This window comes from Podarcis raffonei, chromosome 8 (assembly GCF_027172205.1).
Source record: "Podarcis raffonei isolate rPodRaf1 chromosome 8, rPodRaf1.pri, whole genome shotgun sequence".
NCBI classification, from domain to species: Eukaryota; Metazoa; Chordata; class Lepidosauria; order Squamata; family Lacertidae; genus Podarcis; species Podarcis raffonei.
The window spans coordinates 57,888,703-57,915,504 of NC_070609.1; the positions used below are offsets into that span (position 1 = coordinate 57,888,703).

The 26,802-nt window shown below is 44.0% G+C and overlaps 1 protein-coding gene across 4 annotated transcripts in view; it reads left to right on the forward strand.

The window, feature by feature from the left end:
* The window catches only part of ZNF423 (zinc finger protein 423), a 306,120-nt gene extending 281,791 nt beyond the window's left edge, over positions 1-24,329 (forward strand). For all 4 annotated transcript variants that reach the window (XM_053400192.1, XM_053400189.1, XM_053400190.1 and 1 more), the window contains one exon: positions 23,626-24,329. In XM_053400192.1, the coding sequence (XP_053256167.1) occupies positions 23,626-23,655 (30 nt within the window). In that variant the 3' untranslated portion in view covers positions 23,656-24,329. The remainder of the gene's footprint in view (positions 1-23,625) is intronic.
* Positions 24,330-26,802: the final 2,473 nt, after the last annotated feature.

Sequence of the window (26,802 nt, forward strand, 5' to 3'; positions counted from 1 at the left end):
AAGCCATTAGGGAAGGGCTGCACTTCAGTGGTAGAGTGTATGCTCTGCGTGCAGAAGGTCCCCTTAATCTTCAAATGAAACTCTATACCAGTTAGCAAAGAAAATGATAAGCTACATGGACGAATATTCCTATGTTCCGAAATCCAAGATGGTCTACTATTCTCACCACCACCAGCTCACGAGAGTCTCAGGCAGAGGTTCTTTCCTGCCATGGTATTAGAACTCCTTTAGATGGAGAGGCCATTCATTAGCTACAGCTCCTTTTGCATGCAAGACACCTGCTCTCCCTTTGAGCTAGGTGATGTTCCCCAAGCATGTATGAGCAGCCTGAATTTTTTTGCTGTAATTTTACTTCTTGGATCCCTCAAGAGGTACAGGGATGACGAACCTGTAGCCCTCCAGATATTGCTGGAATTCAACTTCCGTAATGTTCAGCCAGCATGTTCCGTGATCAGGGATGATGGGAGTTGTAGTCCAACAACATGTGGAGGGCCACAGGTTCCCCATCCCCGTTTTAACACAAGGCCTTATGAGATGTAGCAAGCCCCCATCTACACATAAGAAGGCACAGGTACTTATTTTCTGACTTCCTTCACATGTAATTGTATAAAAATAAATGCATGAAACGCTGGAAATGTGCAAGCACTCTGTATACTCATTAAATATCTGAAGCTGCTCTGACTTTTGTCACATATAAAAGACAATTAGGCCCTGCCATCTCTTAGTGGCAATTGTCTTCTTTCTTGTGGCAGTTGACTAAAATCTGAAATACCTGCAGCTGGGCTTGTGTTGGGGGAAAGGTTAATTTTGTATTTTCTCGTGTGTTGGTGAACAAAACTGGTGTGTATTAGAGGGTAGGGGGATTCAGAGGAACAAGTAGCTCCACAGTATTGGAGGATGAGAGAAGACTTAACAGAGACAGTGCTGAGATAGTGCTTGAACAAGGGACTATAGCAGAGGTGAGGAACTGGACCTAGTGGGCAGATCTAGTGGGCAGGCCAGACCTTTATTTCCCTCCACCACCACACACAGGAATTGCCTACTGTGGGTAAAAGCCTCAGCGCCTAGGGCTTGCCGATCGAAAGGTCAGCGGTTCGAATCCCCGCGGCGGGGTGCGCTCCCGCTGCTCGGTCCCAGCGCCTGCCAACCTAGCAGTTCGAAAGCACCCCCGGGTGCAAGTAGATAAATAGGGACCGCTTACTGGCGGGAAGGTAAACGGCGTTCCGTGTGCTGCGCTGGCTCGCCAGATGCAGCTTTGTCACGCTGGCCATGTGACCCGGAAGTGTCTCCGGACAGCGCTGGCCCCCGGCCTCTTGAGTGAGATGGGCGCACAACCCCAGAGTCTGTCAAGACTGGCCCGTACGGGCAGGGGTACCTTTACCTTTACCTAATCACCTGGCATCACAATGACATCAGGTGATCCATTCTGTACACCCAGTTAGAAATAAAATTGTGGGGCCAAAGGCACAGCCTGCAGAGTCCCAACGATTTGCTGATTGTTGTGTCTTGTGAAGTCCCATGCATAGATGGCTCTTCAAGACCCAGTGATCTGTTAATTGCTGGAACTCGCATTTTGCAAGACCCGCTGATCAGCTGATTCTTTGCATAGCCAGCCCACAGTGAACTAAGCCAATCCACAGTGAGCACACATACATCAGATTTTAAAGTAAAAAAGTTTTAAAAATACGCAGTAACCCAAACTATGGAAGCACAACTGAAAATAAGAATACTGGCTGCCATGCAACACAGCTGTCTAGTGCATCACAAATGGAGAGCAGGGGAGAATAACGAACACTAATGCCAGAGGCCCCTGTTCTTACTAAGTCCTAATTAGGAAGGATATGTCTTAAACAAGCAAGTTACATCCCATGCTGCTGTGGAAGGCCAAAAGGTATTGTGATAGCTGTGTTTTGAGAGGAGGAAAGCAAATAGATGGGAAAGCTAATGTGGTAGTTCTGCCATTCTCTTCAGTCTCGCCTAGCTTCCGATTAGCATTTGCTACTATTAGTCAAAGTTGATGCAGGTTAAGGTTGTCAGATGTCCTGTTGCCTGTTGTCACATTTTGGAAATGCAAAATGTGGATTTCCACATTTCCAAGGCTTTTGGGGTCCTTCAATTGACCTTAAAAGTCCCCACTATTTGACCTCTGATTTTTAAAAAATAAAAAGCCAATATAGATGTTTTGAATATTTGCATTCTTTTAAATAACTTTCTTAAATTTATGATCAAAGGAAACCATTAAGATGATCAGCCTTGGAGATCTCTCTTTATTCTGATAGTAAATTCTCCTTTGAGATCCACTTGCAAGGTCTTTGCCTTGAGCTATTACTGACTCAGGTTTTGCAAAACGTATCTTAAATAAACCTCAAAGGAGTTGAAATTGCTTTGATCTGACATCTCAGGTTCTGCAAAGGTGCATTAAGGGAAGATGTCCTGGAGGCACTTTGAAACAATTTTCCATGCATCCACTTGGCTTGTGAAGCTGAGCTGAGCTGTGTGGCAGATGGTCAGGTCCAGATCTTTGCCAAATTTACCTCCAGTGCCAAATAACATTGTTTAGGAAGCATTCATGAAAAGAGACATAGGCAAAATCAGGAAATCACTTTTCAAAGCAGGAAGGAAGGCTGGTGTGGCATAATGGCTAAAATTATGCTTTGAGAAATAGTGACTTGAATCATGCCCGAAGTAAATCTTATCTTAGGCATGATTTCATGCCTTAAGGAAATTTGCTATGGTTTCAGCATCCTCCCCCAACACCTGTACTATGGGGTTAATGAGACAGACATGTCTGACAGGGGTTTTGTAAAGATGGTGGAGCTATTAGCCACACTGCAATCTTGGCTTAATAAGCTGGGATTTGTGCATGTTTCATATACCCTCCCACCCACCTCTTTCTATCTGTCCTCCCTTCGCATGAGCAAATAAGCCAGGAAGCTGCAGTTAACCATAGTTTCCTGCTACACCTGCACCAGGAACTGTGGTTAGGGTTAAAATGGAGCCTTGCTTCAAAAGATACAGTACAGCACTGTATCTCAGCAGTGGAACGTATGCTTTGCATGCAGAATGTTCAATGACTGGCATCTCCAGTTAAAAGGATCAGGTAGTGGATAATGTGAAAGACCCCTGCCTGAGGCCCTGGGGAGCAGCTGCCAGTCACAGTAAGAATGTACTAGTCTAGATGGATGCAAAGCCTTGACCTAGTATAAGGACATCTCCTATGTTCTCTAAAGGAGCTGAAGTGTAGACAAAAAGGGAAGGATTCCCACCTCATTCCACCATTACGGCTAGAGCAGCTCACGAAAGCTGCGGCACTGCCACCCCACTCTCTTCATTTGCTACTACCAGAGCAAAACTAGGCTGCTTGTCCAGACATAACAATCTGTGCCTGAGTGTTTTCACAGGAACCGTCTAGATCATTAAATATAATAGGTCTCAGCTGCAGTTTTGATCACTGAAGCATGCACGCAATTCATCACAGCAAATTAGGTATGTCTTCGTAACTTATCTTTATGCTGTTTGCCGGCACTTTTGGAGAGCTGGAACTCAGATTGTCTGTGCCGCAGAAAACTGTTTCGGATATATAGACAGGCACGCATTCACATAGATAGGGTTGCTATATTTCAAACAGTGAAAATCCGGACAGAAATGTTGTTGAGCTTTTTGGGCAAAATCACAAAAAATGTCGTTTTTGAGCTTTTTTTAATGGAAAACGGCACTGCCGACATAGGCTGCCATAGGTCTGGATTTTCCCAGACATTTCCCCAATTTCCGACTGGACACTGCTGCTGACTGCAGTATTCCGGATATGTCCGGGAAAATCCAGACGTGTGACAATTCTAACATAGATATCTATTGTTGTGCGAGAACAAGGAATCATCAGCAGCAAAAATATGGAGTGTTCTGTGTTTCTTTTCCCAGCATCTTGCAGAACTAGCCGTTGTAGCTGTTGAGATCCCTGGCCACATTCATTATTCATCTATTTTAGTGAATTTCTTGTCCACAGAAAAGAGAGAGATGTACTCTCCAACATCTCATTCTGTTTGTGCCAGCAGCTATACTACAACCCCTTTTGAAAAGAAAAAAGGAAAGCAAAGAAAGACAAACCTGAAGCAACCTTTGTTCAAAGCCATTACACAGAGCATTTAGATGGTTGGAGTTTTGGTCCCTCTGACTTGCTGACTTGCTATTTGTTCTTTAAAAGAGCTGAGATTGACCTTTAAAGGGAAAAGGCGTGTTCTGCTATTTAGTTTTTTTTGGGGGGGGAGGGAAGCAGCCATTCAAGGGGAGAAACACAAACTGGTGTTTTCAGTAAAGTCAGCTATTGAAAAAGCGGTAAAGCTTTGGCCTGGTTTAAGTTTGGTGGGTTTTTGAAATTGCTCTGTGCTGTTGCTCCTACCATCAGTTATGTATACCATAGCTTGCCAAGGGAGAAGGGGGCTCGCCTAAGGACACCCTTCCCCAGGACCCCACAGTCCTGGAGCCAGCCATGTCAGGATCCCAAATCAGAGGGAGCAACGGAAGGTGAAACTGCCTTTGACTTAACTGAACCGTCTAGCTCAGGGATGCCTAGACTGTGTCTCTAGCTCCCACAGGAATGAGTCAATTGCAACATGGTGTTTGCCCCTTCAGTTCTTGATAGGATCAGAAAGGAGTTCCTGTTGAACTTCAGTCCCTGACCAGAGCCGCGATGTGCAAATCAGCCCTTATTACAAGTGGAAGACAATGTGGCCTTTTGTTCTGTTTTAGTAGATTGGCATGTTTCTGTGGCTGGTTACCAAGAGCAGGCAGCTGTGTTAACACCAGATTTTCTTCACTTGCCTTTAGGCTGAATTACTCCCCAGCCCCATTTTATTTAATGTAGGCAAATTGAAGAGATGATGGCTGTGGACTAGGACTCTTGCAACAGCCTTCCCCAACTGAATGCTGTGCCAACATGGTCAATGGTAATGAGAGTTGTAGCTGTAATTTGGAGGGTGCCAGGCTCAGGAAGGTTGTTCAAGAATACTTCCCTCCATGATCCTGCGGGAACAAAACCCCAAATCCACATCTCCATAGTGATTAAATCCCTGTGGGACTGTTGAGGAATCATTTTCCGTGCCCATATATTTTAAACTTTGTGTATGATGTATCTTGCTGGATATTTGCATCCTGCTCTCTCCAGCATGCCTCACCATTTGACTCCCTTGATGGAATCATTTCGGATTAATGCAGCAGCAACATGCTTTTTCAAGTTGCTGTCACCCTCAAATAATGAGCAGGCACCAGCATTTGGTATTTTCAAATTGCAGTTACTTGCATTCAAGCCTGAAATTTGCATTAAGAGAAATAAATCATTAGCGTTAGACTCTTTGCATGGAAAAAGATGTGGGATGCACACAAATCAAAACTTCTTTATTTCTGGTTTGTTAATCCACAACCTGAATACCTTGTAACTCTCATCTCACAGTTCTTCAGGGTGAGAACACACCTTTATTTTTAATCTGGATAATGAACCAGTTTTAAGTTTATCACATTCTTGTCTGGCTCCTGGTATTGGAATAATTGTCTGTTGTGAAGGGAGACAGTGATTGGTCATGGCTGATCATGTTCTATTTTACAACAGCAGCTATCATCATCATCATCATCACCACTACCACTGGTTTATTACTCCAATTCTAAACAATCACCTAAAGGTTATTTACAAATAAGATGGTTAAAAACAGTTAAAAACACAAAAGTTACGTATGCATTTAAAAAAAAGATTGAAACCCAAAGAAGCAGACACTTATGGCAAAGACCCATTTTTCTAACTGGGAAAGCCTGTTGGAGCAAACTTATCTTTGGTTGTTTTTGGAAAGTGCAGATAGTAGGCACCTGTCGTAATTTGACAGGATGCTATTCCACAGAACAGGAGCAGCCATACTTAAGGCTCTGCTCTGAGTTACTGCAGAGTAAGCTTCTGGGAGCTTTGGAATGTGCAGTAGAAATTCCTTCATAGACCACAGAGAATTCCCATGAGTAGAAGTGAATTGGAGGATCTTGGGTAATTTTCCTAAACCACTTGGTTATTTGAAAATTGGCAGGATTCATCCCTGAATGACAACTTGATCACCGCCTTGGATGTTCCTCTGCACTGCGAACCAAAAAAGGCAGCATGAGGACTGCATTTTAGAGAGTGTTCTCTGTTCACATGTATGGTGATGGGGGAGGGAGGTTCAAGATACCCAGAGAAGCCTTCTGTGTGAACTGGAAGTATACTTGAACCTGTCTCCCAGAAACCACTGTAACACATCAGGGGTTCATCAGCAGTCATGGCAAATCAGACTAATTGAAATTAATGGTCCTGACTAACTTAGGTCCATTAATTTCAGTGGGTCTTCTCTGAGTATGAGTTAGTTGGATACAGCCCAGTGAAATGAAAATCAGAACATTTTGAGAGCCCATCTGGATGTCATGTCTGCAGATCTGTTTGCTTTTAATCCAGATATGCTGCTTCAAAGGGGCCACAAAGCTGCCTGACTATTTCATTCCACTTTCCAGGCACTCATCTCCCAGCAAAGCTTATTTCCATCATCTGAGATTGGTCAAGGAGAAATGAGGGCATAGGAAGAGGCATTAACACCCCATTTACTTTTTTTAAAAAAATCAGATCTTCCCCACTTCATATGTAATTGGAGCATACTTGAGTTTGAAGAAACGAGTCTGCTGATGTCCTCATTACTTTGGCCTTGAACGTGCCATGCTAACTGAGCGAACTCAGAACAGCACTTAGGAACATGGCATTGTCAAGGGCCCTTTTCCGTTGTCTCTGAGACATCACTTCCGACGGCCAAAGCAACATAGAAAGCCGAGGAGATCATCTTTTAAACAGAATAGCTGTTCTGATCAGTATGGCTCTTTTGTTCGACCTGCCATTGCAAAATAAAAAATAAATTCCATTCTCAGTATCACTTAGGCAGGCTTCACCATCTCATTTAATCAACACTTTATTGCTCCCTTTTCCATGCAGATAATAAATGCGGGTGTTTAGTGTGTACCTGGTCACAGAAATGTGCAAAATGCTAATTAAGAAGTTCTAAATGTGTATGTGTGCGCGTGTGTTTGTGCAATCACTTCTTGAAGCCTTGTTGCTACAGAGAGGATTTGCCATGAAAGGGCATTCTGTTTCAAGGAAAGGGAAAAGGTGGATTTTGATGTGTGTATTTGTGTCCCCTGCACAAATATGCTGGCTCAAAGCTGGCACAGCTTATTTCCTATCACTTCAGTGTGACAGCCAGAATTTGTATACCAGGCTCCTTCTTCCTAGGCTGTCAAGACGCAGCTGCAGCAAAGGGTCCTCTGCATCCCACAATATTAGGCTCTCAAAGCAAGGCTGCAGTGGTAGCATCTCCTTGGCATGGCTTTGCTCAACAGCAGATGTGATTAAAGGAAGCCCACGCTGGTCTCAGAGAAGACCCTTCTGTGCCCTTGTTTGGATGGATGGTAGTAGCAGCCGCCAGAGGCCTCTCGAGTCCAGGAAGGAGGATTTGGATTGGGTCAGGCAGAACAAAAGAAAGGGGCATAGTTTAAAAATAAAAGAGGAGGCCCTTTTGTTTAATGGAGGAAAAAATCCCACCCTACTCTGTATGTTTCTACTTGGAAACAGATTGCACAAGCTCATGAAGAATTCGTGTGAGATTATCAATTATAATGTGACCTAATATTATTTATGGAGGGTCATTTGATCACTTAGTAATAACACAAAAGCGCCCTTGTACACATTGGCCTGGTTCACACGTTGTGCTAAACCAAACTATGGCTTAGCATGAATGCAAGTGGAGATAGTGTCCATGGTGCTCCTCCTTCAGCCTTATTTAAGCTTAGGCTGTAAACCAGACCCAAGCTCATGGTTTAGCTTTCCCTGAACAAACCATAGCCCATAAGCCATAGAATGAACCTTGGTTACAACTTGTGGTTGGTCCAGAGTGAACTCAACCATGAGCCCAGATTTATCCTGCTCTGACGTCTTGGTTTCCCTTACATCAGTGGTTCCCAATAGGTTACCAAAATATTCAAAAGTAGGGGGTCCATGGCTTGGCTTTTGAAAAAGAGGGGGTCTGCAGTACTTAGCTAATTGGGAACCACTGCGTTACATCAAAGTGGGGTAACAAATGTTCAGTAGAAAACAGCATTATTTGATTAAGCCATACAACAGGGGAGATGAACGCCAATCTGCTTCTGGGAGGGAGATGTACCCTGCAGGATCAGACCAAAGGTACATCTAGTGCTGCATCCTCTTTCTCACAACAGCTAATCAGATGCCTTTAGAAAACCCACAAGGGGAACATGAAGGCAGCAGCCCTTCTCTACTGCGGCCACCCTGTATTTAGAATTCAGAAGAATACTCCCTCTGAAACTGGAGGTATCATGCAACAATCATGACTAGGCACATGGCCCTCCTGAAGTAGTTGCTGCTTGGTATGGCTGATACTAGCCCAGGTCTGAGCTACATTTGCCTTGGCTAAACCTTTCATGAGCTTTGATACGTGCTGAAACAGTCAGGAGTCTGCTTTATGGCGCTGTAATGGTCAGCTTGCAGCAACTGTGCACCACCCATAAATAGGAAGAAACAATAAAGGCTTGTGAATTGGCCCTGGGACTTGCATACTGTGGGACATGGTAACAGCTGCAGCGTGCAACATCGCAAAGATACGATGCTCATCTGCCATTGTAATGAAGTTACGGCGGCCTTGCAAGCGGAAAACGCTGGCCCAAATTCAAGGGACAGATGGAACGGGAAGCTGCAGAATTCAGATTAATTAACCAATGTGACACCGTATCTCATGGCTTAAATAAGGATTAGGGGTGCTTTGCTGCAAAAAGTCATTGTCCCCCATTTGGTGCTAGAGCAGTTGTTATGTATTCATGCTCTGATGCGCCAGAAAAATGCAGATTGTATCTAGATTATGTTTTGTATTAATGGTTCATATTCCGGCTATGCAGGCATGTTCTTTGCCTTCCTTTGCTCATTATTTTCTGGTTATTTTTCACTATATCTCACTGCAAGTTTCTATATATTGAATGTCATCTCGGCCACTATGGGCTTTATTTGAAGTGGCATTCATATGGAAGGTGGTTAACCTGTTAATCTTTACAGAGCAATGGGACTTTTCAATTTCATCTTGCTACTCCCTTAAAGGTGCATGTTTTCAGTATAAGTACATGATTCACCTTATTTAGAAATGTGCATCCAATTGTGTTGTGAGAACATCCCACCGAAACCTTGGAGTCAGGTTGATCGTCAGATGTTTGCACATCAATGCAACCCTGGACTGCAGAAGTTGTAACTGAATGTGCAAATACACCATAATGTTCCTGGCTTTTTGTGGAATTAAGATTCCATGTAATGCAAATTTTGAGGTCTGTGAGGAATCACACAGAGGATTATAGTTAGGAAGTTCTCCCATCAGGTAGCACATTATAACTGAGTTATGGGGCTAGTAGTAGCTTTCTGTTCACTAACCCCAGGATCTCAGCACTCTTAATGCAAAAATGCAGTTATCCTGCAGCACTGACTGCTGTAGGGCAGGGGTAGATGAGAAGGAAGCTGTTCATCTAGCCCTGAACCCAAACTGTATGGTGTAAATATGGGGTCTATTTACTTCCACATGCCTCAGTTGCCTCTCCATTTGCCAGGGGTAAGCAACATAGTGCCCTCCAGATGTTGTGGAACTACAACTCCCGTCATCAGGATCCTTGGCCATGCTGGCTGTGACTGATTAAGGTTGTAGCCCATTATATACCTGAAAGGCACCCCATTGGCAACTCCTGCTCTGTACAGTTAAGTTTTCACTGCAAGCGCAGTCACTAACAAGGTTTATAGGGAAATAGTCCCCCCTTAACAGAACACTGCAGAGGTGGCTTATTTTCGTAAGAACATAAGATGCTGCTGGATTGGGCCAATGGCCCATCTAGCCCCACATCCAGATGCCTGTGGCAAGCTTGCTCCCCACAACACTCTCCCCACTTGAGATCCCTGGCAGCTGGCATTCAGAGGGCATACTGTCTCCCGACAGTTATGGTGGAGCAATCGCTAGTGGCCATTGATAGTCTTATTAAATTCCACAGATTTGTCTAATCCTCTTTTAAAACCATTCGAGTTGTGTTAGATTAGCCTTATAAGTGGAGAAAAAACATCAACACTGGCTTGGAATTTTTTGACTTTGTACTGGAAAGGTGAGCAGGAGCTCATGAAAGTCATGAGTGGAAGGAAAGAAAGACCAATGGGGTACAAGAAGACTAAGAACTGAACAGGTATGCATCTCAGTCTGCAGTCCTAGCCAAACTTACTTACGAGTTGAGTACAGTGGAATTTATTTCTGGGGGAAAACATGCAGGATGCCCTCACTGTGAACCTTCTAAATTCAAAGCAGACAGGTCCACTCTGCTTTACTTAGGAGTGTAGCTACTATTGGCATTACCATTACCTTGTGGGAAGGGGCTGTTTAGTCCTAAAATGACAGGATTTGGCTATCATTTAAATGTTCTCTGCAGCTATTACATCCCAACATTAAATTCAAGGCTGATAATAGTTTGGGGAAGGGCGATTTCTTATCTTGTCCAAATCCCACCCAGTTGCCGTCTCACAGTTAAGCAGCTGAACATCAGTCTGTGTTGGGATGGATGCAAATTATTACAATGTGTTCAGCGGTGCATGCCAGTGGATCCGAGATCAGAAGCCAGCTCTTTTGTGCGTGAAGCCATTCTTGAGAACTTCAGACCAGGGCAAGGAAGGAGGCACATTGGCAACTCCCCAAGAAGATTGTGGACTGTCCAAGTTGAGGTTAAAAGGGCAACTATTGTCAACAGAACCAGCCTGTGCGCTGGGATCCTCCATTGTCTGTCTTCCTTCTCCACTCCAGATAAACAAAAAATCCATTACGCAGTCAGATGGAAATGATTTGAGGGTGGGGGGAAAGAATGACACAAGTGCTAAAGATTTCTAAAAATATTCCATTGTCGTGTGCTTCTGACAATAGTAATTTAATTTTGGTTCATTTTCTCCTTTTGCATTTTGAGGCTGTCGGGCAGGGGATGCAAGGTTCATTCTTGAGTTTATTTTGATCTTCAGCATGGGGTACCCAAAGGTACAAACTGGAGACAGGGTGATGTATCTACCTTTGCGAGAAAAATTCTCTGGAGCCCACCTTCTCTCGAGACAGGGTATTATTAGTTGCCTTGTTTCAATAGGTGCCTGAGTGAATCATGGTGTGTTTACATATATCCCCCCCCCTTTCTAAAAGAGAACTTCTCTTTATCTCTTAATAATGTATTCTCTCATGCTTTTTTTATTTATTTCCGAAGTGCTGTGTTAAGGAAATTTTCCCTAGAGTTTTGCTTTACCTTTCTTCACAATTGCATTTTATCCAGTGGGGCTTTTTAAAAAAAATAAAAAATAGGGAGCACGCAGTCCTTGTAATGTGATTCTTAAAGGTGTCTCTGAGACAATGCCTGCTCCAGCTATGTACTAGGAAGAGATTGACTTGGATCCTTTCCTGGGAACTCATCCTTGGGTTCAAAGGGACAGTAAAGAGAAATGGGTAACCGTGCCTGGACTTTAAAGACATCAGCTTAGCACAGCCATTTCTTCTAGGTGTTAGAGCTCACAAATTGTGCACAAATTGAGTTTCTTCATTCGTTTCACTGGAGGACACAGTGCACACTTCTTCGTAGGTGTGAATTTGCTAACCCCACGATTTAAACACATGCACAAGAGCCATACGTACATCATAGAACACAAATATATATGGGTTGAGGTCAAGGGTGTCCATCCAACAATGAAATCCCTTATGTTTGGCCATTGATATCAATGGCATTACTAATTTTGGATAGCTAAGCTATCTTGTCATTGGTCAGAGCTATTGAAGGCAATGCCTGAATCTAGGCCCCAAGTTCAGTCACTGGACCTAGAACTAGAACTAGGGGTTGTGTTTAATATTAAAGTCACTTAGTGGTATCCTTGTTGCACAGACAGAACATTGTTGTGCAGTGGAAAACACAAATACCTTACTGCAGATGATTGCACAACTGATTGCACAACAAGAATCAGCTGCTGCATTGACCAAGCTGAAAGTCAGGCTCCTGTTATTTAAAGTACACCTGATCAGTCCAGTGGCTTTGTACTACCATCCAATTGCAGAGACTGGTATCACACACACTTGCTGCACCTGCAGATAGAGCTTAGCCAGCTACCAGGGACTGAGCGTGCTCTGAAGTCTTTGAGTCTCTTTTAAGAGCTCTTAAGTCTTCCACGTTTTGAACCATACAGGTCCTTCTTCAGGCTCCAGAGCCCCTGACGCTGCCCATAATTCCAGGTCCATCATCCCTATAAATACCAAGCAACACATTGAAAATAGAACTCCAGGGTCTTTTCCTCCAGTCAACTGCACTCTTCTCATCTTCTCCAGCCAATAGTGTTCTCTCTTTCTCCCCTTGCCAGGGAGGCAGCATGATGACATCAGCACTGTTTGCACACCTGTCTCTCGTGATGCAGCTGAGAGCCCAATGAACAGCTGGTTGTCAGGAAGCAGGTGACAAGACCTGCCACACCTGCCCCTGCCCCTTTTCTGCATTCCATTGCTATGGAAGAACATCAAACTAATGAGCTCTGAGCAGACTGAACTTGAGCATATTCTAACCAGTGTCAGCTCATCGCTTAATTCTGTTATCACAGCACTGTGACTGTGGAACATGGACAAGGAGAGACAGAATGACATGGGGAATTTATTCTTAAAAGAGAGAGAGGAATTCTTTCAGCAGCCAGAAACACCATAACCAGACACTGGAGAGACCTGTCAGGAGTAAGCATGGACCAATGGTACCAAATAGTATGGGAAACAGCCCTACTGGAAAAATTAACTAATAAACTGAAACTGACACGGGGACAAACAGAAGAAGACACCTTCACCCCGGTATGGCTCCCCTTTATCACATACACAGCCCAACAAGACAATGACAATAATCCACCAACAGCATACAAATCAATATGGCTAACCTGATCCAAAACACCCACCCACCTCACTCACACACGAAAACAAAGATCACCACAGCCAATCACAAACAAACAATCACACCCTACGCCAACCCCAAACTCTCTCACTACCAAAGGAACACAAGCGAACAACACAAACAACGCTGACACCAAACTCTACATACACTAAGCATAATAGAAACACTGCCACCCGACCCCACCCCCATGCATCTTCCCTCTCTCCACCCCCCCTTTCTCTTTTCTTTCTTTTTTCTTCTCCCCCTAATGCCTCAACAAATGAAACGGATTTGTAAAAATGTTACATGGGAAAAAAAAATACGAGGCATTACACTTCTGTAAAACAAGAAAATCCTAAATAAAATATTAAAAAAAAAAGAGAGAGAGAGAGAGAGGAAAAAAATGTTTCCTGAAATACTGCCTTGCTGAAAGGTGTTTCCTGGAGAACAATTACTCTTCACCCACCCCAAACGTAAGGTTTACTCAGGGAAGCACCAGGCTTGAGGGGACCCCAAACAAGGTGTAATTCAGTGCCTCTCCCAGCCCTACAGTGGAGGCAGAGGGAACGGGCAGCAGTGGGCAGCAGAAGGACTGGATGGCAGGACTGGAAGCAGCACAGCACCCACCACCAAGTGCTCCCACAGTCCAGTGCTGTGTAGAAAAGCACTGGCAACTGTAGCAGGCTGGCAGCTGTAGTGGGCCCTCCGAGGCCCGCGGACCCTGTCATTTGACCAAACATGTTGAGTACTTCAGCTACCAGCAGTGCTGGCTCCAGGATTTGGGGGAGGGGCTTGAACATGGGAGCCCAGAAGAGAGGGGAACGTGCACATCAAGGATTTTCTTGAGTTGCATCCTCCAGCCTTAGATACTCTGTGCCAAAGTGGAAATGGTAGTCCTGAATGGATTGCAGGCTCTCTACTGGCCTTGGGGCCCTGGCAGATGCCCAACCTTGCCACCCTCTGAAGCAGGCAATGGCTGTCAGGTGTTATCAGTTCTCAGTGGGCTTTCATGTAGATCTGTGAAGTATATTTGTTTGCTTCTCTGGAATAATGTGCCTCGGATTACTGGCTGGGGTTTCATTTTGAAACAACTGCACTGGTTGGTAGTTCATGTCTGGGCCCAATTTTAGGTGCTCTTCTTACTGTTTAAAGTTTAAACATAGGCACCAAATACCTGAAAGGCTGTCTTCTTCCCTGAAGATCCTTTGGGTGTTAAGATGGACAAAGGGGGCACTCTTAGGAGGTCCACTGCCCTCAGAAGCTCGGCGGGGGGGAGGTGGCGCCCTGGGAGAGGGTATTTTCTGTTGCAATCCCCAAGTTGTGAAACTCCCCATAGAGCTGAGTCTGCCACCTTCACTGTACAGCTTTCCGGGAATGCTGAAGACATACCTCTTTCCCCGGGCCTTTGACACTTGAGATACATATTTTAAGGACCCACCTTATTTTTGTGATTGAAAGCTGTTTTAAACTGTTTTTACTATTTTGTTTCAGTGTTGTAGCCCACTTTAAGGTGAGTGAAGGGCGGGTAGATAATTATTATGAGATAAACTAGCCCAACTCCATGCTTTACTCAGATACTGCCTGGAATTGAGAGCACTGTTCACCATACTGTGAATCATCCATGGCTCATTTCCCTGTCTCCTATTTCGTTAAGTGCATGGTGTGCTTCCAACAATGGATGGAATGCTTGTATTTTGAACCTAAAGCTCAAATTCCATCTTCGACTAAGGCAGAGCTGCCAACACAGTGGCCTCCAGATGTTGTAGACCAGGGCTATTATGTGCTGTTTGATTGCAGGTGCTGCAATCAAGTGGGGAAGTCAGATTCACATGTACTGCATGTTGTGCTTCCTGCTTGTGAATGGATGCAGCATTTAAAGGGGTTTGATAGGACCCATACCAAAAATAATGTATTTGAGCTCCCCTCTTGGGGATTTGGCTTCTTCTGAAGAAAATGCAAATAATGTCAAAGTAGGGAGATTCCATATTGCAAATCTATGTAATGATTTTGGTTTGTGGTTTTGTCAAGTGATGCACGGAATCTAAATAGTGGCATCATCTGCCATCACATCACTCCCTTGTAAAGTGTAGCCTCCAGATGCTAGTACAGTGGTACCTTGGGTTACATACGCTTCAGGTTACATACGCTTCAGGTTACAGACTCCGCTAACCCAGAAATAGTAGCTCGGGTTAAGAACTTTGCTTCAGGATGAGAACAGAAATCGTGCTCCGGTGGCACAGCGGCAGCGGGAGGCCCCATTAGCTAAAGTGGTGCTTCAGGTTAAGAACAGTTTCAGGTTAAGAACAGACCTCCGGAACGAATTAAGTACGTAACCAGAGGCACCACTATATGGCATTTAGTAATGCCCAAGTATCCTTGGTCAACATCATGCCCTTCAGATGTAGTTCTTGAACTACATTAGCCCTAATCAGCATGACCAGTGGTCATGGATGATGGGAGTTGTAGTCCAGCAATGTATCTGTTCAGAGCAATAGCCCCCTTTTCAGATATATATATATATATATGCCCTTTCAATAAATCCACATTTTAAATATTTGGGAATTCTGCGTTTGGGATATTTTGAGTTTTATTCTCACTGAAGAAATACATATGCAAATAAACACACACGGGGGGGGGGGATTGCTTTGGCACAAAGAATTCACAGTTTGTTTGACATAATGTACAAGAAGTGATAAAATAGCAATACTTTGGGGAGGAAAACTAAGGAGGTCTGCACCGGCAGTCTAACTCTGGTACATGAATAAGTGCAGCCTGCTGCAACAATGTGATGCTGCAGTGTGTTCTCAATAGAAATGCTGCCGTTCATCGTTCCAGCCAGAGGTCCTCCCATCCTGCAGGACGTTAAACCTCTTGAACTTCACTCCCTCCACTTTTCATTTTTCTTAATTCCCATCTAACACCCTGCATTCTATGGTTTTTGAGCATGCTCACTGCGCTCTTTTTTTTTGGGAGGGGCATTGTCCCATTAGAGCTGTTATTTATTTTCGTGTTTTTACAAACATCAGGGTTCCCCCAAACAAGCTGATCCTACCTTCTTGTTTCTCGGTGGCTCCATTTGTGTCAGCACTAGCCACCTGAGCTTGCTTTTAGAGGGAGTAATTTGGGATCATTATTTGAAACCAGCTTGGTTGGTTGCCTTGGTACACAGGGATGCTGAAAACCTTCCCTATAGTAATGACAAAGATGCTGCTGCATTCATTATCGTTCCATTGGTGTACGTGGTACTTTTTAGAGAGGTATGAAAATATGTCCTTGCCCTCAAGATGTTTACAGCCCTACATGTCAGCAGAGGGAGAGACAGCATAGCATAAGTATCTGGGGGGGGGGGGAATATGCAGAAAAAAACAGTGTGACAAACCAAGGCTTAGTTTCGGTAAGGTATGAGGACTAACAGGTAGAGGCAAAGACTTCATGGGAACAGTGGATTTTAAAGCAAGGGGATAGAGAGAGCTTGAGAGCTATGCAAAGAGAGCCTTTGCATTCATCTAGAACATCGGGACCAAATCATCACTTTCCTTGCCATTTGTGAAGACTGGGTTTTCTTGTATAGCATCTAGTGGGGTGTTGCACTTCACTTATGATAATGACCTCCTTTTTGATGCTGCTGTTAAGAATCCACAATTCATCAGTGGGCAAGTCCAATTCTTCTCCTCCTCCTCAGCTTTAATGGATCCTCCAAATAGAACTAGAAGCTGCAAGCTCTCATTCCTAGAAGACCCCCTCCTGCTTTTTTCCCCACGTGTTGCTCTGTAGGTTAGGATTCATCCTTTCCCTAGCAGTTGAGAAAGGAAATGAGGGTAGGCCACATATTTCTTGGGAAATTGAGAGCTAGACAGATAACGAACCACACTTGCGCGTTACCTGGAACAACCGGGCTGGGAATTGATGCCTGGGTTTAGGAGAAGCTCTGGTTACCCGCTATCGGTTTTAATGAAGTGTGCTAACTAAATTGGATTTGGAGTACTCATTGAAAGCTGTTTATGGCACGCTCTTGAGTACATTTACCATTTTGTCGGAAGTGCATGCTAGCGAGCATATGAGTCTTTAAGACAGGCCATCTGTTAGTGTTAGACCCTTGGATAATTGTCAGGTCGTTCTAAAAATAAGCATATATACAAACTGCCCAGCAGTGCAAAGGTGATTTCCCCCTCCCGCAATTTCCTTCTATGACAGAGAAAAGGGGTGGGGGATGCACAATGCCATGAGTGGTCATTCTGCACTCTCAGCTCTCCCCCCACCCCGTTTTCTTTTTCTTTTTTTCCTGCAGGCTTTTCTGATTCGCAGCCCCCTCCCTGCCGCAAGCCGGTTGCTGCCTGTCACATCTCAAGCTTTGGATTAGCACAGTCCCAATCTAAGGCTCTTGGGAGTGGGGCAGGGGGGTCCCTGGAGGACCCCCGTAATATAAGCTCTGCTGGCTGAGGCAAGTACTTTCCCCTCCGAATGAAAAATATCCGCATGAAAAGCCAAAGCACAAAAGATCTTGATCCTCGTGATGGGTTTGTTCTTAATTGCATCAAACAAACAATAAAATGTAATGGGTAACATTTGCAATTAAGGAAACACCCAAAAAGCAAAGTATTGGGCGGGGGGGGGATGAGTCCTTTAGGTTCTGGATGCAGGTTTGTTTGTTTAAGGTATATTTGGCATATATTAGCCGTGAGCTAGGAAACCACAGTTGAAACCTTAGGTTCCATGGTCTATCAGGTAACAGAGGGTGGGGAAGATGTCTGCCTGGGATTCTAGAGGGCTTTTGTCAGCCAGAGTAACTAATACTGGGCTAGAGGGACAAAGCTGAGACACACCCTAAGCCCACCTAAATAGGAAGCTGCCTTATTCTATCCTTCTCATTGTTTTCCACACTGACTGGCATGAGCTCTTTGGGGTTCTATATGGGAGTCTTTTCCCAGCCCTACCTGGAGATCCCAGGAATTGAACCTGATGCTCTGCCACCAAACTGTGCCCCTTCCCTAAGTATCCGTCTCTGGTCATGTGAATACAGCCTTGGCTGAGTCCATGTTCCTTCACCTCGATTCCAAAATCTCCAGCTCTCACCAGTAGACCCTACCTGGCACACGGAAGATGCATAACAGATGTGGAGCACACCATCAAATGGACGTGTTGCTGTCTCAAACCGCCTTTGCTCCCCTCCCGGTAGCATTTTAATTTTTTTCACCTGCTTCTGTTGTAGTACTCCTGTGGATTGCTGGCAGAGATTGTTACTGCAGGGTGGAAGATTCCCAGCTCGAGTGCCAGCTTTTTAGCTGTGCTCCATTTCCGCCCCCCCGCCCATGCCTCCTCCTCGTCCACTTCGCTCTTCCGGCTTGCCAGCGTTGCCTTGCTATGCTTCTCTGTTGGTCCTCTTAAAACCCACTGCCTTTATTGCTGTTCTGAAGGCAGAGCATGAGTGTCATTTAGACATGCCTTTTTAAAAAATACATTTAGTATATGCTCAGTAACAAGAATAAAGTTGTTCTTGAAGGTGGTGTGCTCACCGCAAACATATGTTCTGAACTTCCATAAGGGGGTAAATCACACCGGGTGATTGACTGGCATATGCATTTTGCAAGGTACTGTTCACTTAGTCTGAATCTGCTATTTAGCCTGCAGGTATGAATGAAAGAGGTTCAGCCAGCCAGTAATATTTTTAAAATGTACCGTGTGGTGCCTTGTAATCATATGGAAAGGTGAATGGCTACCTATACCACCTGGTCACTAGTCATGTCGCCAGAATTCACAATTACCTGCCTTTGAATATGCTTATAATGTTCAGGTGCATTGTGAGTTGAGGGTCATTTAATCTAAAGTTATTCTCTGGCTTGGATTCTAATGTGCTCTCCTGGCAGCTTAAGCACTGTAACAGTTGTGACTCAGGCCCCAGAGACCTTGGGAAATGTAATTTTCCCAAGGCACCCGATCCCCAGGTGCCCTGGAAACTACATGCCCCATCTCCTTCTGAGCATGTGGTCATTCATACCACGATGGGGGACAAATTTCAGGTGCCTAAGTGTGATTAATTGGGATGCCCACCTAAGTTCAGAGAGAAGGTGGTTCCATAATACAGGTGCCACTGTATTATGGAACCACCAAGTTGCAGCAGTAGAGGGGCAACTATTTTTTTGGGGGGGGGGATGGTGGCAGGAGATGGCTTACCCCTGAGAAGCAGTTGGATAACTTCTCTTCTCCATAGATAAATTTGATGATATGGTACCCCCCACAAACTCCAGATATCCCTGCCAACAAATAAGGGGCAGAATTCTGAAAGGCCATTTGTGCAAAGCTCTCCATACAACCCACAGGGCTTCCCCAAGAGTAATATTATTTACATGACTCTCTAGTTTTATTCATGGCAAATGTTACTCTGAGGCCCTGGGACTGATGGGTGGCATGACAATCGGCTGAGGCCGTGGGTTGTTAGGGAGCTGAACAGTGACCCCGCTTGTGAATTGCTGTCAAATTTGAGCGTAATCAGCCTTGCATCTTTGCCCAGCCTCTTGCTTACAAAAACAGCATGCTCTTTATATTAGCTGTGTGCAGAAGGTATTATTAACCCGTGTATGAGAAGAGAAGGTTCACAAGGAGAGCTTCATTATCAGATTTAGAGCCGCATACCATTCTGTTATTGACCTGCCTGGTGTAATCAATGCGGCAGGCACACAGGTTGGAAATCATGTTCTCGGCCTGTGGAACGTACGCCTTGCCGCTAGTGCTGATTGTGCATTATCTTTTAAATGATACTGCCTAAATAAGTATGGATCTGCTGAGCACCAAAAGCCCTCGCTTCGACTGGAGAATGCTAAATCTTTTGCATTTGTTTTTAAGAAAAAAGGAGGGAAAAGTTGGTATTAGGCTGTCCGAAGAAATTGAAATCTACGGCCAACAAGAAACATGGCTGCACTGAGGCAAGCAGGCATATGTCAGAAGGAAGTGTAGTAACATGAAACATGCGCTGTTGCGTTTCTGATGAGGTCTGGTTTCTTGGGACATGAGGTGCATGCAGTGGGTTGTGAAGGCAAAAGGGAATCTTGGTTGTGGGTTTTTTAAAAAAAATTAGTTGACTAGAGAATGAGTTTGAACAGCAATGGTTTTGCCCATGTGAGTGCATGCAGGAAATGTCTGCACAGATGGACAGCCCAGACCAGGAACTGCTTTTGCTGTCCTGAGAATATTTGCAGTTCCCCAGGGATGTGCCCAAACTGACAGTGTAACTGTGTTTTCATGTGCAGCCTAGTCATAGCAAGATAGGAAGATGCTTTATAGCAGGTGAGGCTGTTTGCCTGCTCAGACTGACCGCAGCTCTCCATTGCTAGAAATGGTAGGTGGGCCGAGTGGCAAGCTTGTAGGCTTCCCCTTTCAGGGCATCTTGCCAGCCACTGTGAGAAGAGGATGCTGGACTAGACGGGCCATCAGCCTGATCCAGTAGGATCGTCTTGAGTCCCCGTGTTATTACAAGGCTGTTGACAGCTTGCAAGCCAAGTTTTAAGAGCTTTAGGAGAGGTGTGTTTGGCAGGAACACAAGAAAGGTATGTTGGCAGCGCTTAGAGGGCTGGAACTCTCTTCCTAAGGAAGCCAGTTTAGCCCCTCACTTTGTCGACCAATGCCAGCAGGTGAAAAGCTACTTATTTAGACAGGTCTTTGACTTACAGAGGGGGCTGTTTTCTTCTTCCTCCTCTTCTTCTGCTTTGATGCTGTAATCTTCCTCTACTATTTATTTTTTAAAGCTTTTTTTAAAAAAACACACACAAAAAACATTTATGCAGCAAAATGCAAAACCTTTACAAAAGAGAAGGAAAACAAGGGCATACCAAGACTCTGGGTCGTATCCTGTATCCTTGCCCTGCCCTTTAATTGCCTCTTGCTTTTATTTATTGTGGCTTTCTTTCTTTTGTATTTTTTTTAAAAAATACTTTGTTGCTATATAGTTTATATTATCCTAAGCCACTTCGAGCATCTTTTATGGAGAGTCGGGGGCATACATTTAATAAATGAGAACGTTAAAAAACTCGAAAGACATTTTGAAATAGCTGTGCCAGTGAGAAACAGCAGCATTTTAAATGTCTTTCTCGATCTAGGCTGGGAAAGCTTCACCCCCCCTCCCAGATGTTGGGCTACAACCCCTTTCACCGCTGACCATTGACAATGCTGGCTGGGGCTAATGGGAGTTGTAGTCCAACAACATCTGGAAGGCACCGGGTTCCCCAGCCCTGAACTAAATGCTCACCATTATGCATAACTGCAATAAATGAACAACCACCTTCTACATCTCCTACAATACAGTTCTTGGTGCAATTGCCCTGTTTTGAAGCTCTGATTTCTCTTCTACATTTATTTTTTTTTTAAAAAAAATGCTGTACCTATTTTTCCACATAGCAGTGTTGTATGCTTGCCCCCCCCTAACCTTTTGTCATGTGGTGTGCAGAAGAATGAGCATTATTATGTGTAGTTTCATAAGAAACCCACTGGCCACAATGCCTGCTAACAACTTTTGATACGACTTAGAAATGCCACGGCACTTGTGACACCTGGTGGTCACTCTGGGGAAGTGCACAGTTCAGCAACTTAGTGTACAGTATTTAAATGGGGTCGCCGCTACCTCCAGAGACAAGGCCTGCAAATGGATCCTCCATTAGTTAGATGTTGTCACCAGACAATTTTCATTAGACTGATGTCATCTCAATAATAATGGATTCAGGAGGAGTTTCCTGTGCGGAGAATAACTTTGAGTTGCTTAGAAAGAAGTGAAGGATCTGTAGAGAGTTAAATATATTTGTGTGTTTGTCTGATGTTACGCTGATGTGAAAGAGTAGTTGGACAGCTTTGCAGATAGGCATTGCAAGGCAAACATTTAGGGTTGTTGTATCAGTTAATTTAGGATGCATCCTTATAAGGGAACATATTCCTAAACACACAAACACACATAATCAGGAAATCCAACAACCTGCCATGAAATCTTGGGAGCAAACATTCAGACCTTTGTGTTGTAAAGGTGAAAAGGCACAGAAGCTTTGACTGAAAGCAAATCCTTCTTAGAATGAATGGGCAAATTGGTGGTGACTGGCTTGAGTTCAATGGGAGGTAAGCATAACTCTTTTTCTCTGAATGAGGACCACAATCTTCTGTTTGCAGGAGTAGCTTCCACTCATGCAAACAAAATTGAAAATTATTGGTTCAGATTGAATCCCCCTTCAGGAGAATGAGAACTGAATGGTCTCTCATTCCGTACCACCAGATCAGCATGAGATCATGTCTTTCAACAGATCTTTGAGAAAAGAACTGTGTTTGGAGGAGTTGTAGACCTGGTTGCAGAGTGTTTTGAAGAGAGAGAGTGGCCAGGAGATCTTTCCAGTGCTTCCTGGAGCTGGAGATTCCAGACACCGTCCCTGAGGTGCTTGTAACTCTGAGACATGACTTCCGTTTGCATTAGATTGGATATGCAACTACTGCACAGCATTAGGATTTATTTAGCCTGCTGGCAAATGACAGACAGGATGTCTGAACACTAATGTCTCCCTTGAGGGGAAGTTGCAGCTCCCTTTATTAAGGGATGGAAGCTGATTGCAGAGGTGTGTGGTAAATGCCATCCTTTCACCAAGTTCGAACCACTGAACAACACAGCCACCTTCCTCCACCCTCGCAGTTAACCCCTTTCTGCCGTGAAATGGATACCCACCAGAATACTGCACTGTCAGCTGCATCCAGCACTAGTCAGCCTCAGAGTAGAACCACTGACTAACTTAGATCCATTAAGTTCAGTGGGTCTGCTCTGAGTAAAGCCCAATCGCTGGCTATGGCCCTGTTTGTAAAAATTGGGAGCGTTCAATTCCCCTTTGGGTTCCCTGTGCAAGTTCCCTTTACTGTGCACCTGGGACTCCTTAATGGCGGGAGCCAGGTGTAGCTGGATGTGCCACAGGGGAGGCACACTGACCCTCTCCGTCACGCCGTGAAGCTTGGGAGGCCTGTGCGCACCTTCCCCGTGCCAAGTTCAGGATGGGCCGGAGCGCAGCAACTGGTGCGCTTCTCTTGCCGAAGTTATTTCTCCAACTGTCGAAGTGTTGTGAGTTGCAATCTGGCGTCCCTTTCTGCCAAGACAGTCTTATCTGCAGCAAGTGAGAATAGCGAATGGAGATATGGCAAAGGCGGCGGCGGCAGCCTGTGTGTATGTGTGTCCCTGTGCAACAGAGAATATTGTTTAATTGTTACAGTTAAGGAAGTCCCAGAAGGCAAGCACCCCTTGCAGAGCGTTACCACTTTGCCTAAATGCAGCGAAATCCTCGCGGTGCTACTTGGCTAACTGCAATCCATTTCGTTGTGTGTTTCTTTCTTCCTCTCTCCCCCCTTTTTTTTCTTCCTTAAGTTCATGCCAGCATTAACAGATCTATCAGTACAAAGCAAATGTGTCACATTGGCAGCTGTTACTTAGGAGCATTCTCTCTTTCTCTCTCTTTCCCTCTCCCCCCCTTCCTCTTTATTGCATTTTGTTCTGTAATAATTGCAAAGCTTTTATGTTGAGTTCCTCATAAATGCGACTGAGTAGGAGGGTACGGGCTTGCTTTCTATTATTCTGCCCCTCACGCATGTCTCCTTTCCCCCATCTTTTTCCAGAACCACACGTTGAGCCAGCACGCTCAGTGAGCCCCTGGCACTACAGGACACCTCTCTGCAGAAGACTTGACGGAAGCTCAGTGGGGAGGACCATTTGAACATTACATCCAATCAAAGTGTCATTTGCAACCCAGATGTAAAACTCTAATGATTTGGCCATGAGGCGCTGCTATTATAAGCAGCTGGAAATGAATATTAATGGAAGAGATTAAAAGTATTCCATGCGCAGTATTTTTTATTGTCCTGCTTGAGCTTAGTGTACTTTAAAGCTTCTGCTTCTGACTGAATTTATAGTTGCTAGATAGGAATCTGCTTTGATGCTCTTGCCCTTTGTTGCTTCTTGTATTATACGGATAGTCCAAGATTTTAGGAGTGGTTTTTTTTCCCCTCTTCCCCTTTCCTTTAGTTTTTTCTCCCCCGTTTAACTGCTTTTTAATTGCGATTTTAGGTAATTGTGCGTCGTGATGTGATGGCTTGGCTATTGTCTGAATATTTTTTTTACACTTTTTTGGGTTTATTTTTTTTTTAACAATTGAAGACTAATGCTTTGATTGGATTTGCCAGTTCACCGGACAGTGATTAAAAAAAAAAACCCTATGTAATGAATATCATCGGTTTCAGTGCAACTGGATGGTCTGCTTTATAAATGTGACTTAATCTGATTGCATTTAACTAATACAGTTCAATAAAGGGAATACATTGGATGAGTGTTGGAGTCTTGAAGTCCATGTACTGCTGCTGTGTGTGAAGTTTGGTGGAGGCAAATGTCTATATGCAATGTAACTTATCAGATGGGATATGTCTCTTAACCCTAAAAAGGTAAAGGGGACTCCTGACCGTGAGGCCCATAAGAATTTGTAATGAGGGGAGCCAGGTAAGATGAATTAGAAAAGGTTATACAATTCTGTGGAACATGACTTAAGCCTCTGGAAACTCATTATCTTGCGGAGTTGGCACACCTAACTCTGGGATTCTAATCCCTTGTGTAATATATGGGAATGGTTTGTAGGAATAGCCCCTGCCATCCAAATTCCAATAGGAGTCTGTCATGTGCTTGAGAGGTACATGAAACCAATTCTAAACGTTAATATCTAACTAGTGAATCAGGAACACTGTGTATCCTGACATATACTGTATAATACACTCTTTCTAGGGATGGAAGAGAATTTCATTTGGTCTTCCCGCATGGACCACAGAGATTTCTCATTTTTCTGATTTTGCAATACAGCCCATGGCTCAAAAGTGCATCAAAATGCATAGTTTAGGATAATACAAGTTTAGAAATGCAAACATTGAGACAATACATATTTTGAGATAAAATGTGCATCAAAGATCGATGCATGAATAGGACAGAATGGGTTTATGGGTGAATTCTGAGCTATCCATCTTTTATTTATTCTATGGACACCTCTTTACAGGACATAGCGGGCGTTAACTTTTGAAGGCCTGTCAATAATAATAATAATAATAATAATAATAATAATAATAATAATAATTTATTTTTTGTACCCTGCCCATCTGACTGGTTTGCCCCAGCCACTCTGGGTGGCTTCCAACAGAATATACACAACCACAACAGAACATCACACATTAAAAGCTTCCCAGTACAGAGCTTCCTTCAGATGTCTATGGAAGGTTGTATAATTATTTATCTCTTTGACATTTGATGGGAGAGTGTTCCACCGGGTGGGTGCCACTACTGAAAAGGCCCTCAGCCCAGTTGCCAGCAACCTCATTTCTCACAAGGAGGCAACCATCAGAACGCACTACTCTGAGCTAGACCTCAGTTTCCAAGTGTTCACCCAGCATATAATGTTGTTGCATGTGTACTGATGGTAACACATGAATTTGTGGCTCCTAGTACTAGCTGTAGCTGAGATCTACTTGGAAAAGCTTTAAGATAGTAAAATCTATTTTAGGAGGAGGGACACACCATACGTTCACTGTTACACCTAATTAGACCCTTCATATAGGCCAGAACCATTGTTGATAGTAAGCCCACCAGTAAGCAATAGTTTGGCTTCAGTCATTCAATGTTTATGGAAACATTTGGTGCCACTGCATTAAGCACATCTCTTGCTGCTGAGTGGATATTTCTCTGAAAAGCTTGGGCATGTAAATTCACTGCTTCCTTGCTCACTTGCTTCCCCAAATCCTATCAAATCTATTAGACAGGATAAGCCACATATTGGAATAAATGGATAGGCCCTAGCTAAGTACTCCTTTCTCCTGCTTTAGTAATTTCTCCACCTCAAAGACTTAACTGCAATAGTAATCTGGAACTAGAATCTTCCTGTAGCACTGGGGTTGCCAACCTTTTTGGAACCAGTGGAGACGTTCCAAATGTCGGGGGTGCTGCCACAAAAGCAGCTGCTATGAGGTGGGGCATCACATAACACAAAATGGCTGCCATGGGGAGAGGCGGAAATTAGAGAGACAGCTACCCTCATCAACATTATGCTTGCCATGGAAGTCAGCTATGCCCTACTGGGCTTGACTATATAGAGATCGCACAATATTGATTTTATGAACATATACACAGATGTTTTTGCTGTCAAAAGAAGCAAGGAGCATACCTCAGTACCAGGAAAAATATACAAGGTGGCCACACCACACTCTCATTTCATAGAGATCGCCTGCACATTTCCCCCATAACTTTCTTTCTAGGAGGACTAGGGACTTTCTTCTTCTTTTTGAGGAAAGCTCAGAGACTTGGGCCCCTGCACAGGCACACCAGTGAAAGTCTTTGCAGGCTCCAGGTTCGGTTATACCTCCCTTTGCCATTGGTCTTTCACAATAAATAAACAAAATAAGTTGCACTTCAAACCCAAAGTTCCCGTTATTTTTATGTTTCAGCTATTCATGATGAAGGTGACCCACACAACCCTGCTCAACAGAGAAAGTGAGCACTACCTATGCATCAGTGGCTAATTAAAATCTGAGACATTGACCACATAATGAAAATAACTTCCATGGTGAAATTTATAGAAGGGTCAATACCAAATCTTGATGTAGTATAAAAGGCTGGACAAAACCCGATGGAATACAGAGTGTGTTTGGATCTGTGAATTGCTGGCTGCTCCTATCTTTATGATGGAAAATAGTTGAAAGTATTATTAGAAACAAAAATAAATAAATTGCAAGAACAATTGAGAGAATTGACCCAAGTTCAAATAA